Genomic DNA, 14,137 nt, shown 5'->3' on the forward strand with positions numbered 1-14,137 from the left:
TAACTATCACCATCAACACCTGCATTCTATTTTAAAAGAAGTGTTCATAACGATAAACTCTGTACTATATTGGATTAGAGCAATAGTGACAACACCAACGATGAAAATTAGTTATGGCCACAACAATAATGACAACGATGGCAACAACAGCCATGATAACAGTGATGACATCAATGATGACAACAAAACACTACATAATATACTGTATATGATACATAATAAATTATGTATCGTCAAAAAGTCCTTATATGGTCCCTTAAAAGTCCTTATATAGTCACTATTGTCAATTCTAATTAAATAAAAATACTCAACTAAAAAGTGCTGATACTTCTAAAATCATTAATACTGGAAAGCCGCCAGATGTTCCAATACCAGCAAACGTGGGGTAAGATATCCAGTATATTGAAATGCATGCCTTTTAGTTTTTATGGTGCTTTCACGCTCAAGTGGAGGCGCCCTTGCGCTTCCTCACGCGAAGAAGAACGCACTCACGTGAAGAAGAGCGCGCTTATACGCAAAGAAGAAGAAATGCCGCATCCAAACGAGTGAGCGAGTTAGTGAGAGAGGGAAGCACTGCTACGACCCTACGTTCTTTGTTAATGTTTGTAAAATATCTACAAAGGCAACGCCTGTATATATCATCTTTTGTGTTCTTGTTGTGTGTTTCCATTCGCGATCGGACACTTAAATCCAGTTGTGTAGCGGTTTGAACGATGTGCTAATGCTAGCAAACACATGCTAACCGTTTTGTTATTACTGAATTAGCAGCTAATCATCGCTGATTTACGTTAATGCAAACCTGTTTGTTATTGGGGACGAAATTGATTTGTTTCATTTCTATTTTTAGTTTCACTCTTCAAGTGATGGTTGAATAAAGTCAGCAAATTATACCAACGTCTTCTGTATCGTCATTTCGGAGTTTAGCTAGCTGTATAGCTGTCTCGGTGAGGACAGTGCAGTCTATTCCCTCCCGATGCAGTTATCTCCGCCTTCCATCCCGATGCAGTTATCTCCACTTTGCAATGATTGCAAGTCGTTTTGTTGTAATTTTTCCTCGTGAAGTGAAGACACACTTTCGAGCGTTTGAACCTACGTGCTGTCATTGTTATGTTTACGGCTGCAATGCTCGTGCTAAACCATCGTAACCTTTCATTTTCACCCTCTTTCCTGGTGAAGTGTAGCCAAACTTTGTGGTTCTTGGCGCCATGCTAGTTTGATGTGTCTGGACAACAAGACAGTCACGACGCGATATGCGTCTTCAGGACTCGTTAAAGGGATCGTTAAGGCTTTTTCATTGTGATGTCGAGGTCTCGAAACACTAGGAAACGGTTCGGAATTGGAATCGGATTTCGATTCCCATCCCTATCTATGGCAGTGAAACATGATCACTCAAAGCCAGCCACCCCAATTGGACTGGTCTTTCACTTTCAACGGCAGTGAATGAGTTAATAACATTTTACTACTTAACTTTTTTCATGAAATAATTAAACTTGTACTAAGCCATGGCATATTTTTTTCTGACATTTTTTTTTCTTCCAAAAATTGCTCGGCAATTCCCTACTGTGAAGGTAAACTGCTTTTCTAAGTCCCCATACAGGCCAAAGTGGCACTCCAATTGCCACTCCTGTGGTCAGAGAGAATATCAGATGTGAAAACACAGAGGTAAACCCAGCCTATAGCACAAGAAAGGAACAGTGAGAAAGGATAAATGATATGAAACAAAGAAAATGAAAGAAAGATTGGACAGCGTGGGGACAGTGAATCTGTGCTGCAGATTATTTAACAAAAAAAGGCTACCTGGTAGTGAAAGAGAAATTCGCGCAACTGGCTGTGGGCCAGATTCAACAGCAGCATGAGAAGTGTGTGTGGGATGTGAGGATGAAAGAGAACAGGATAGGTGATGCAAGTGCATCTCAACCACGGCTGTTGCTTTCAGTCAGTGCCCGATTTGATGATACACAACTGGTGGGAGGGCAGAAATATGAAGAAGAGAGAGTAGATTGCTGTGCCCTGCTCTGTCTCATGCTCCAATGCAGGAGTAATTGCTGAGATTTGAGGAGAGATGAAAGGAGCGAGCTTTCTAATGATGACATATCTTGTAGGAAGTACGTCACGAGGGTGGCAATGCAACAATACTTATACGTCGTAGTGGTGTACCTTGTTTTGTGGCTTAGTGCTCAGGTTCTCAGGTTTCTCCCAGCACCGTGTAGACAGGTTGAGGATAGCGGTGGCGGCCATGTGGGCGGCTTCGGCATCATGAGAGTAGTCATAGGTCAAGGAGGAAGGTTTGCCGTAACCGTGGAGGTTAAGGCTGGGTGATGACGACTTTGGGAATGAGGGCTTACCTGAAGGTAAAAGTATAAGTATTATGGTTGGATTCAGTATATCATGTAATCATCGAGATTTATACAATTTGAGAGTCCCATCACATGCAGCCAGATGGATACAACACGGGTGCTAGGACACAATATTAAGCTATTACGGAATACATTTCCACACAGTGTTTTTATGTGCCTTTTTTTTTTATTTTTTTTTTTTTTATTTTATTATTATTTTTTTTTACTTTGCTATAACTTGAGAATGCTTATTCTCAAAATTGGCACACTTATGAGAAACAACATGCATATTACACTGAGTATTTTTTAAATTATGGGCTTTATTTACTGAATCCTGATTGGGCATGGTAATGTGAAAATTGAAAAAAAAAAAATTAAAAAAAATCTTTATTTGTTTGAGTTGCATCTATCGACAAAATATGAACAAAAGTACCATAGTTTACAGCAAGAGTGAGCATTTTTGTGATAACCAATCACCTGTACTGTGCATCTGCATGTGTGTGTGCATGCATCTGGTTACCGTAGTAACCACTGTGAATACCAATGCATTGCTGAGATCTCTAGAAACATGACCATGTATGGATTTATGGGCTTAAAAAAAGTGAAAAAAAGTAATAATTTTTAACCCCTTCAGACCTAAGCATGCTTCTAAAGGACATGACGCATTTGCGTCTCTAAACCAATAAATACACTAAATTTAGTTGCTATCGCCACTTCTGGGGAATGATTGGATGAAACTTTACCCATCAAATGAAATCATGAAGTTTGGCACGCCCTCTTTGCTATTTTTGGCTCTTTGAAAATGGCTGACCAAACGCAACTTCAAAAAGGATAACGTAAAGTCCTCATTTCTCATGAAAAACACATTAAGATTAAAAATAATCAATTAAAGCACGAAACATCCCGGGCCAAAAAATGCACTTTGTTCTGGTGTTTGAGTAGAGTAAAAATCTGCACTTTTTTTTTTTTTTTTTTGCCAAGCAGAAAAAATGCAGGTCTGAAGGGGTTAATATTCTTGGTGAACAAATGTTCATTTGCTGCCATCCTCTCAGTTCAAATAGATTGGACATCTACTCATGATAAACTAATTTTGGTAACACTTTACAATAAGAGTCCCTTAATTAACATTAGCTAATGCATTTTTAGACAATAACTCATGTTTAAGTAGCATGACAATAATTCATTTAATCCCTTATCAAACATTTATTAATATATTAATTAACATGAGTTAATGCATTAGTTAATGCATTTTGAGACAATAACTAATGTTTAAGTAATATTACAATAATTAATATAATTGCTTATCTAACATTTATTAATATATTAATTAACAAGAGTTAATGCATTAGTTAACACATTAGTTAATGCATAACCAGACAGTAACTAATAGTTTGGTCAAATTAAAAAAATATATAATATATACATATATACTGGTAGTAGTTAGTGATTATGTTATTTCAAAATGAGAAACATTGCTCTGTGAGTCCTTGGGTGCTGCTAACCTAACCTTAAGTATGGTTTTATTTCACGTGAACATACTTCATAATTATTACTTAACCCTAATAACTCATTACTGAATGTTTTTTGGACCCTTATTGTAAAGTGTAGCACATGTGTCCCTTAACTAAGAAATTAAAAATGCTTAAGTTACCCCCCCTTAACCTTTATTAACCATTACTGAATGCTTTTTGGACCCTTATTGTAAAGTGTAGCACATGTGTCCCTTAACTAAGAAATTATAAATGATTCAAGCCCCCCCCAGCCTTTATTAACTATTACTGAATGCTTTTTGGACCCTTATTGTAAAGTCTAGCACGTGTCCCTTAACTAAGAAATTATAAATGCTAAGTTAATAAACCCTAAACCCCTAACCCTTACCCTATATAGGCCTATATATTTTTTTTTATTTTACCAAACCATTAGTTACCGTCTGGGTATGCATGAACTAATGCATTAACTAATGCATTAGCTAATACTTTAAATAATGCATTAACTCATGTTAATTAATATATTAATAAACGTTATATAAGCAATTATATTAATTATTGTAATGTTACTTAAGCATTAGTTATTGTCTAAAAATGCATTAACTAATTTTAATTACTGAACCCTTATTGTAAAGTGTTAACCTAATTTTAACCAAATAGTCCTATAAAGGGTTAAACCACCACATCACTTTTAATACGGAATGGTGATATATCGTGATACTTTGTTTCCCAAAAGGTTATCGATATGCTCCTGCCGTGAATTGAGATATCGTTTTAAAAAGGTGTCAATATCTAAAAAAAAATAAAATAAAAAGGAACCAACAAGTTGCTATCAAAATCTTCCACCATAATTGTGTCTCAGTTAACTCTAAGGCTGCATTCACGGTGCACGACACCCAATCCATTTAGACTGTGGGTTTTCAGGGCATTTACAGGTCACTTGCGGTTCATTTTAGGGCATTTACAGGTCATTTCCTGTTGAGTTTGAGTCACTGCCTATTCATTTGGGTGATTCCCAGGTCAATTCCTGTTCTGTAACTCAAAATCAACAGGAAGTGACCCATGAAATACCCCCAAATCAAAAGGAAGTAACTGAACATCAACAGGTACAGTTGTGGTCAAAAGTTTACATACACTTGTGAAGAACATAATGTCATGGCTCTCTTGAGTTTCCAGTTATTTCTACAAGTCAGATTTTTCTCTGGTAGAGTGATTGGAACAGATACTTCTTCGTCACAAAAAACATTCATGACGTTTGGTTCTTTTATGACTTTATTATGGGTTAACAGAAAAAGTGATCAAATCTGCTGGGTCAAAAATATACATACAGAAACACGAATTAGCAATTTCTTGTGAGTGATTATTGACTTGAACAATCATTGACTTGAACAAGTCAGGAAATTCACTTGGAGCCATTTCAAAGCAGCTGCAGGTCCCAAGAGCAACAGTGCAAACAATTGTTTGTAAGTATAAAGTGCATTGCACTGTTTTGTCACTGCCACGATCAGGAAGAAAACGCAAGCTATCACCTGCTGCTGAGAGAAAATTGGTCAGGAGGGTGAAGATTCAACCGAGAATCACCAAAAAGCAGATCTGCCAAGAATTAGAAGCTGCTGGAACACAGGTGTCAGTGTCCACAGTCAAGCGTGTTTTGCATCTCCATGGACTGAGAGGCTGCCGTGCAAGAAGTAAGCCCTTGCTCCAAAAGCGGCACCTTAAGGCTCGACTGAAGTTTGCTGCTGATCACATGGACAAAGATAAGACCTTCTGGAGGAAAGTTCTGTGGTCAGACGAAACAAAAATCGAGCTGTTTGGCCACAATGCCCAACAATATGTTTGGAGGAGAAAAGGTGAGGCCTTTAACCCCAAGTACACCATGCCTACCGTCAAGCACGGTGGTGGTAGTATTATGCTGTGGGGCTGTTTTGCTGCCAATGGAACTGGTGCTTTACACAGAGAGTAAATGGAATAATGAAGAAGGAGGATTACCTTCAAATTCTTCAAGATAACCTAACATCATCAGCCCGAAGATTGGGTCTTGGGCGCAGTTGGGTGTTCCAACAGGACAATGACCCCAAACACACATCAAAAGTGGTAATGGAATGGCTTAATCAGGCTAGAGTTAAGGTTTTCGAATGGCCTTCCCAAAGTCCTGACTTAAACCCCATTGAGAACTTGTGGACAATGCTGAAGAAACAAGTCCATGTCAGAAAGCCATCAAATTTAACTGAACTGCACCAATTCTGTCAAGAGGAGTGATCAAAGATTCAACCAGAAGCTTGTGGATGGCTACCAAAAGCGCCTAATTGAAGTGAAAATGGCCAAGGGACATGTTACCAAATATTAGCGCTGCTGTATGTATATTTTTGACCCAGCAGATTTGATCACTTTTTTCTGTTCACCCATAATAAAGTCATAAAAGAACCAAACTTCATGAATGTTTTTTGTGACAAAGAAGTATCTGTTCCAATCACTCTATCAGACAAAAATCAGAGTTGTAGAAATAACTGGAAACTCAAGAGAGCCATGACATTAAGTTCTTCACAAGTGTATGTAAACTTTTGACCACAACTGTAAATAACCTTTAATGGCCCAAAATGACCTTATTGCCTGGCATTGGCTGCCACTGACGGCCATAGACGTTCAATTCATTTGAAGTGGAAGGGATGGCAGCGAATGAAAGAATGTTCATTCGCTGCCACCCTCCCATTTCAAATGGATTGGACGTCTACCAGTGATAAACTCACTCCAATTCACAGCAGAAGCTTGTTTTTCAGTTTATTAGCTTTTGGCCAGAAAATCATTCTAGGATATTCTACAAATTGTATCGCCATATCGTCACGAGCATCGTTATCGTGAGCTTTGTATCGCAAATCGTATCGTGTCATGAGGTACCGAGAGGTTCCCGCTACTAGCAAACATAACATAACCAAAAGACTTTTCTGAATACAGTTTTTGTCTGAGGCCATCTTTTCTTACTTTTGAAGGCTTTGGGTGAGGTTTCGCTGGTGGGCATCTTTGGCGCAAGCATACGCTTCCCGAACACTTGAGCATCAAAGCTTGCATAATCGAAGGACACCTTGGAGTACTTCTCCAGCTCCTTGGCCAGGTTGGCGCGGGGTGTGCTTGGTGCCATGTTGGGCCTGTAGCTACCGTACTGGGGCATCTCCAGTTGCTTTACGAAGCACATGGGCCTATGAGGGTGACAAGGAGCAGACGTGAGGGTAAAACACTAACGAGAGAACAGAGGAGAAAATGGAGTAAAGGGTCACCCAATCGGCACCACCGAAAAAACAAATGAGAGAATAAAAGAGGGGAGGTACAGCGTGAAAGTGAGAGAGGGAAGATAGGGCAACAGTGTACTTAGCGGGAGTGTTGCTGGATTAAAAGCTCTCTTATCAGTGGAGGGCACATTTGCATGTTGTACAGCATGGAATTTATGAGCTTTAAGCCCTCTCGTTTTCCTAAAGAGCCAGCGCTTTTGTCAGACCTGTTGGCGTAAATCCACTGATAGAGCCGAAAGAAGGGTGCGGGGAGGAGGGGAAAGAAAAGCGGAGGCCGATGGAAAAACAGTAGGGGGAGTGGTAGGGTAGGGGTGGGGTCACCTTCCCCATCTTTTTCTTTTCCTCCATCCCCCTCCTTATCTCTGCGCTATCCACCCTCTTTGGCCCAGCCCCTTTTTTTCCTCCACTCTTTCCATTCCATATCCATAATGTATAGACCTGGTCTGCCGTCACATGCTAATTAATGACCAAGCTTGAAGGCACGATGCTGTCAGAGATGCGAAGAGGGTCTAACAAGACTTTTTTTTTTTCAAGAGCAGATATCACAGGAGGTTTGATCCTTCATATACATTAACATTAAAACGTGGAATGAATGGCAAACGTTACAAATCTACGCAACACACACGTCTTAGCTCTCTTAACAGAAGACTCGACTTTAATGTGACCCCCAACAATGCCCCCTTTGGCTTGAATAATTAGCATTTTCACTGCGTTATTAATTAAAATACCAAAGAGGAAGCGCACGGACTTAGCATAATACAGATGTCTCATTTATGCTAATAATCATTCTTTTGGCCATAATGAGGGAGCCTGGCCAGCTGGGGAGATTAATGGTGAGAAGGAGATGCTCGTGTTAACACAGTGGCACTAATGATTAGACCACCCGAGTGGTTGCCTAAAGAGTTTCTTGAAATCAACAATCCTCGAGCGAGGTTCTAAGCCGCGAAAGATCCCAGCAACCAACATCACAATTAGAGCTGGCCAATATTTGACTGAGAATATAGAGTCCCTGACAAAAGTCTTGTCGCTTATCCATTTTGTAGAAACAATTGGTAATAACCGGACTTTTAATTATTCAATTGGTTTCAGAAATGGTTCAAGCTAAGACCATCCCAAATGATGTTGAATGTACAAAAATATATTTGTTTCACTGAAAAAAGATTTATCATTTAATAAAGACAAAGGTCAAATTTTGGCAAGACAAAAGTTTTGTCGCCTACAGAAAGTAGAGTGAAAATTGAACAAAAAATGTACTTCAAATACAAAAAATATGTAACATGACCAGAGGTTGCGCTAGACATTTTCGTTGTCTGTCATTTTGACTGACAGGGTCATAAAAATCCGGTCATAGTCTATTTTTACCCGTCACTTAAATTTTTAAAATGATAATGATGACATATTCAATAGTATTTAGTTTTCATTCATTTTTAATTAATATTGTAACGCTTGCTTGGCGGCGAAAAATTAGACACGGAAGTCGTGGTATTTTTGTCCCTTTTTACTCTGCTTACCGCCAACAACTCCGCCCCCAAAGAAAAAGAGGCAACGATATAGACCCCAATCACCAACGTCACACAATGATCTTAATTGTGGTTGTCAGCCCAAAATCTTCTAAATATATATGAAATGCATCTTACCAGATATAAAATGACTACTACATAGTCTGTGGTGATCGTTTGGTGCCCAGATTTCTTGTCGAATTACAGCAGTCCATCTCGCTCTCATCTTCGGGTCTCTCAGAATACGGTAGAACTTCAAGTCTCTCCGTCTGTCTTCTCTGTTACAGCAACCAACCGCCACACACGCCTTCACCATTTTGATTATTAATATTAACGAGCAGAAAAACACACCGTAATAGGAGGCATGTACGTAGCGGTAATGTGTAAACATGACGAGCTGACACACAATATGGCGGCTCCAGTCAGGGGGGCGGAGTTGTGACGTCATGTGATTGGGGTCTATACACAGGCGGCAATCTTGTCCATCAATTGGATGACGCGCTGGCTCACCGGGTGCACCAATAAGGACCTCGCGTTGATGTGTCAATCACGGTGCCGCCGCCAGACCCCGGTGACGCTACAATATTCTGACAGAAGAGCCAACGACGTCATGCATTAAGAGAGACAATAGCTAATTAATATGCTAACTCGTCACCCTGTGGTCTGGGGTGTGAATTGCAACCAGTCAAAATGACGGACGGACTTCAGTTTTTTCCGTCACCGTTTTAAAAACCCGTCAACGACGGAAAATATCCGGTTAACGCGACCCCTGAACATGACATAAGCGAATGGTCGAATTAGTGCCCAGAAACCAGCATTAAAGAAAAGACAATTAAAAAAACGTGTGGCATTTGCCAAAGCCCACAGCCTGTCAAAAGGATGGACACTGAAAAAGTGCCAAAAGGTGGATTTTTCAGATGACTCTTCTATTTAATTACACCACAGTCACCGCAAATATTGCAGGAGACCTACTGGAGCCCGCATGGATCCGAGATTCATTCAGAAAACAGTGAAGTTTGGTGGTGGCAAAATCATGGTCGGGGTTATATCCAGTGGGGGTGTGTGAGAGATCTGCAGGGTGGAAGGCAACATAAATAGTCTGAAATATCAACAAATCTTAGCTGCCTCTTACATTCCTAACCACAAAAAGGGACAAATTCTGCAGCAGGATGGTGCTCCATCGCACACCTCAATCTCTACTTCAAAGTTCCTCAAGGCAAAAAAGATCAAGATCCTCCAGGACTGGCCAGCCCAGTCACCAGACATGAACATCATTGAGCATGTCTGGGGTAGGATGAAAGAGGAAGCGTGGAAGACGAAACCCAAGAATGTTGATGAACTCTGGGAGGCATGCAAGACTGCTTTCTTTGATGTTCCTGATGACTTCATCAAAAAATTGTATGAATCCTTGCCGAAGCCCATGGAAGTCATACAAAATATTAAATTCGGATCTTACAGCACCACTGCTTAATTTGCTTATGTTATGTAACATATTTGTGTATTTGAAGTACATTTTTTGTTCAGTTTTCACACTACTTTCTGTAGGCAACAAATCATTTGTCTTTCCAAAATTAGACCTTTGTGTCTTCATTAAAAAATACATCTTTTTTTCAGTGAAACAAATTTATTTTTGTACACTCAACATCATTTGGGAGGGTCTTAGCTTTCATATGTGCCATTTCTGAAACTAATTGAATAACTAAAAGTCAGGTGATTAGCAATTGTTTCTACAAAATGGATAAGCGACAAGACTTTTGTCAGGGACTGTAGATTGAGAGACAGCTTCTTTCTAAGCGCTGTCACCATACTCAACTCAAATTTGCACTGAAATGTCACTGTCATTCCACTGCTAATGCCATACACTCGCGCATGCATTTCACTAGGTAATATATTCTCAGACATTTGTCTCAATCTAGGTACTGCATAATCTGGGTACTGCATATGCAATATTTGCACAGTTACTTTAAAGGATTTTTTTCACTGTAACATCAAGATCTACGCACAAACTCATTTATCAGCCATCAGCCTTCGAGTCTAAATACTGTAAATTGTCATAAAAACAGTTATATTAGTACTACATCACGGGTGTAGGTTTGGGACGTTATAACAGCATAACCTGCATGAACACTTTCTGCTTGGAACGGGACATTAATATGACAAAACAGATTACTGAACGGGGGTCAGGGCTACATTTCTCACCAATATGAACCTAATGAATTGATACGCTAAATGACTAATGCAAAATAAATCTGTATTGATTTATACTAACTTTCATGTGTATCGGTTCTGGTGATAATCTGAGATATCCAAGGACCCATCTACATCTGAGGCATACGAAACATCCCCGAACCAAAGTATTCTCATGAAATTCTGATGTGTGATTTCTTTCAGATTTTTTTTCCATGTCAGTTCATGTTCACGTCAGTGTTCCCCTGAAGTGGACCCAATCTTGGATAGCTCAGTTATGTATTTATTTATTTGCTTTTTTAATAAAGGGACTTGCACTCTCAGTCAAAATCCAAATGAGGGACGGCTAGCTTGTCTTTGTTTTTCTTTGTGGAGGATGGCCTGACTGCAGTAGTTTTGCAGGTTGGCATGTCCACACAGTTTAATGTTATGCTATGTTATGCGGTGCTGTTTTGTCGTCGTATTTCGAGCATGTCGTCGGATGTAGAAACAAATGGCGAGTCAAATTTTACGTCGGATGTAGAAAAGATCGTGTGTCGAAGCGATCGTATGTTGCGGTACCACTATATTTGCGTCGTCAATTTTTCTCACAGATGCCATCTTACCATGTGATGTCACAGGTCATGGTTATGCATTCGTGTGATTGTCGTTTGACGCAAACCGTAACCATAGACAATGAATACTAGACACTTCATGGAATTGGGCAAAACAGACACAACTACAGTCATCATAATCTCATGATTTTTAAAAAATTGTGGTTGTTTTAAACATCAACGGCCTAGCTATATGGCTATAGCTAGTTAGCTATAATTCCTGAAATTTGTTTGTAGTACAGTGCCTTGCAAAAGTATTCGGCCCCCTTGAATCTTGCAACCTTTCGCCACATTTCAGGCTTCAAACATAAAGATATGAAATTTAATTTTTTTGTCAAGAATCAACAACAAGTGGGACACAATCGTGAAGTGGAACAACATTTATTGGATAATTTAAACTTTTTTAACAAATAAAAAACTGAAAAGTGGGGCGTGCAATATTATTCGGCCCCTTTACTTTCAGTGCAGCAAACTCACTCCAGAAGTTCAGTGAGGATCTCTGAATGATCCAATGTTGTCCTAAATGACCGATGATGATAAATAGAATCCACCTGTGTGTAATCAAGTCCCCGTATAAATGCACCTGCTCTGTGATAGTCTCAGGGTTCTGTTTAAAGTGCAGAGAGCATTATGAAAACCAAGGAACACACCAGGCAGGTCCGAGATACTGTTGTGGAGAAGTTTAAAGCCGGATTTGGATACAAAAAGATTTCCCAAGCTTTAAACATCTCAAGGAGCACTGTGCAAGCCATCATATTGAAATGGAAGGAGCATCAGACCACTGCAAATCTACCAAGACCCGGCCGTCCTTCCAAACTTTCTTCTCAAACAAGGAGAAAACTGATCAGAGATGCAGCCAAGAGGCCCATGATCACTCTGGATGACCTGCAGAGATCTACAGCTGAGGTGGGAGAGTCTGTCCATAGGACAACAATCAGTCGTACACTGCACAAATCTGGCCTTTATGGAAGAGTGGCAAGAAGAAAGCCATTTCTCAAAGATAGCCATAAAAAGTCTCGTTTAAAGTTTGCCACAAGCCACCTGGGAGACACACCAAACATGTGGAAGAAGGTGCTTTGGTCAGATGAAACCAAAATTGAACTTTTTGGCCACAATGCAAAACGATATGTTTGGCGTAAAAGCAACACGGCTCATCACCCTGAACACACCATCCCCACTGTCAAACACGGTGGTGGCAGCATCATGGTTTGGGCCTGCTTTTCTTCAGCAGGGACAGGGAAGATGGTTAAAATTGACGGGAAGATGGATGCAGCCAAATACAGGAACATTCTGGAAGAAAACCTGTTGGTAACTGCACAAGACCTGAGACTGGGACGGAGATTTATCTTCCAACAGGACAATGATCCAAAACATAAAGCCAAATCTACAATCGAATGGTTCAAAAATAAACGTATCCAGGTGTTAGAATGGCCAAGTCAAAGTCCAGACCTGAATCCAATCGAGAATCTGTGGAAAGAGCTGAAGACTGCTGTTCACAAACACTCTCCATCCAACCTCACTGAGCTCGAGCTGTTTTGCAAGGAAGAATGGGCAAGAATGTCAGTCTCTCGATGTGCAAAACTGATAGAAACATACCCCAAGCGACTTGCAGCTGTAATTGGAGCAAAAGGTGGCGCTACAAAGTATTAACGCAAGGGGGCCGAATAATATTGCACGCCCCACTTTTCAGTTTTTTATTTGTTAAAAAAGATTAAATTATCCAATAAATTTTGTTCCAGTTCACGATTGTGTCCCACTTGTTGTTGATTCTTGACAAAAAATTAAAATTTTATATCTTTATGTTTGAAGCCTGAAATGTGGCGAAAGGTTGCAAGGTTCAAGGAGGCCGAATACTTTTGCAAGGCACTGTAGCATTTAATAAATATAATTAGTTAGTGAGGTGGCCGTGGGAAAGTTGGTAGCTCGAGTTGTCCTGGGACTGAACGAAGGGTCAGTGGTTCAATTCCTGGCTACGACTGTCTGCTGTCAAAGTGCCCTTAGGCAAGGCACTGAACCCTAACTTGCCCCCTACGGGTTGGCAGCGCCTTGCATGGCAGCAGCACCATTGGTGTGTGAATGTGTGCGTGAAAGGGTAAATGTGAGCTAATGTAAATTGCTTTGGGCATGGTAACCATGTAGATAAATGCGCTACATAAACATTCTCCATTTAGTTCAACAAAAAGATTTCCGTTTTTTCTGTAAACATTAAAAAAACGTTTGACAAGCATTCTCCAATATATTGCACTGTATATTCCAATATACCTTTGCCGTATTGGATCATATCACAGTATGCTTCAAGTTGCAATACCCAGCCCAAATTACAATTGTCACAAAATGCAGCAATGCCGTGATTGCCACTGTCAGGGATCGATTGAAATAATTTCTTCATCATCGTGTGGTAAGTGTAAAAGAGGAAAGAGACTAATTAATAATGATTGGTCCAATGAATTGTTCCAAATTGGGTGTCAAACTCATTTCTGTCACATGCCACATTCTAGTTACAGTTTACTTTAGGGAGCGATCAACACTGCAAAAACAAATGTATGAAATTATTAACTCGTTGGCTGCTATTGAAGGTGATAGATGAACCAGATCTAGTCTAAAAATGAACTGTTTTCACACTGACCACACAGTAAGTTTGGGATATCACCATTGACAACACTAAAACTAAAGACAACAGATCAACAACCTCCCCGCTGTTAAAACTGCTTTAAAGTAATTTACTAATTACTGTAACTCATTGGCTGAACG

General features: G+C 39.9%; 1 protein-coding gene across 11 annotated transcripts in view; it reads right to left on the minus strand.

Annotated features, from left to right (window-relative positions):
* LOC130906897 (myelin transcription factor 1-like) overlaps positions 1-14,137 on the minus strand; it is a 122,388-nt gene that overhangs the window by 39,376 nt on the left and 68,875 nt on the right. For all 11 annotated transcript variants that reach the window (XM_057821626.1, XM_057821670.1, XM_057821652.1 and 8 more), the window contains 2 exons: positions 6,803-7,017; positions 2,158-2,345 (listed from right to left, as the gene is read on the minus strand). In XM_057821626.1, coding sequence (XP_057677609.1) covers positions 2,158-2,345; positions 6,803-7,017 — 403 coding nt within the window. The remainder of the gene's footprint in view (positions 1-2,157; positions 2,346-6,802; positions 7,018-14,137) is intronic.

This window comes from Corythoichthys intestinalis, chromosome 2, assembly GCF_030265065.1.
Source record: "Corythoichthys intestinalis isolate RoL2023-P3 chromosome 2, ASM3026506v1, whole genome shotgun sequence".
Classification (NCBI taxonomy): Eukaryota; Metazoa; Chordata; class Actinopteri; order Syngnathiformes; family Syngnathidae; genus Corythoichthys; species Corythoichthys intestinalis.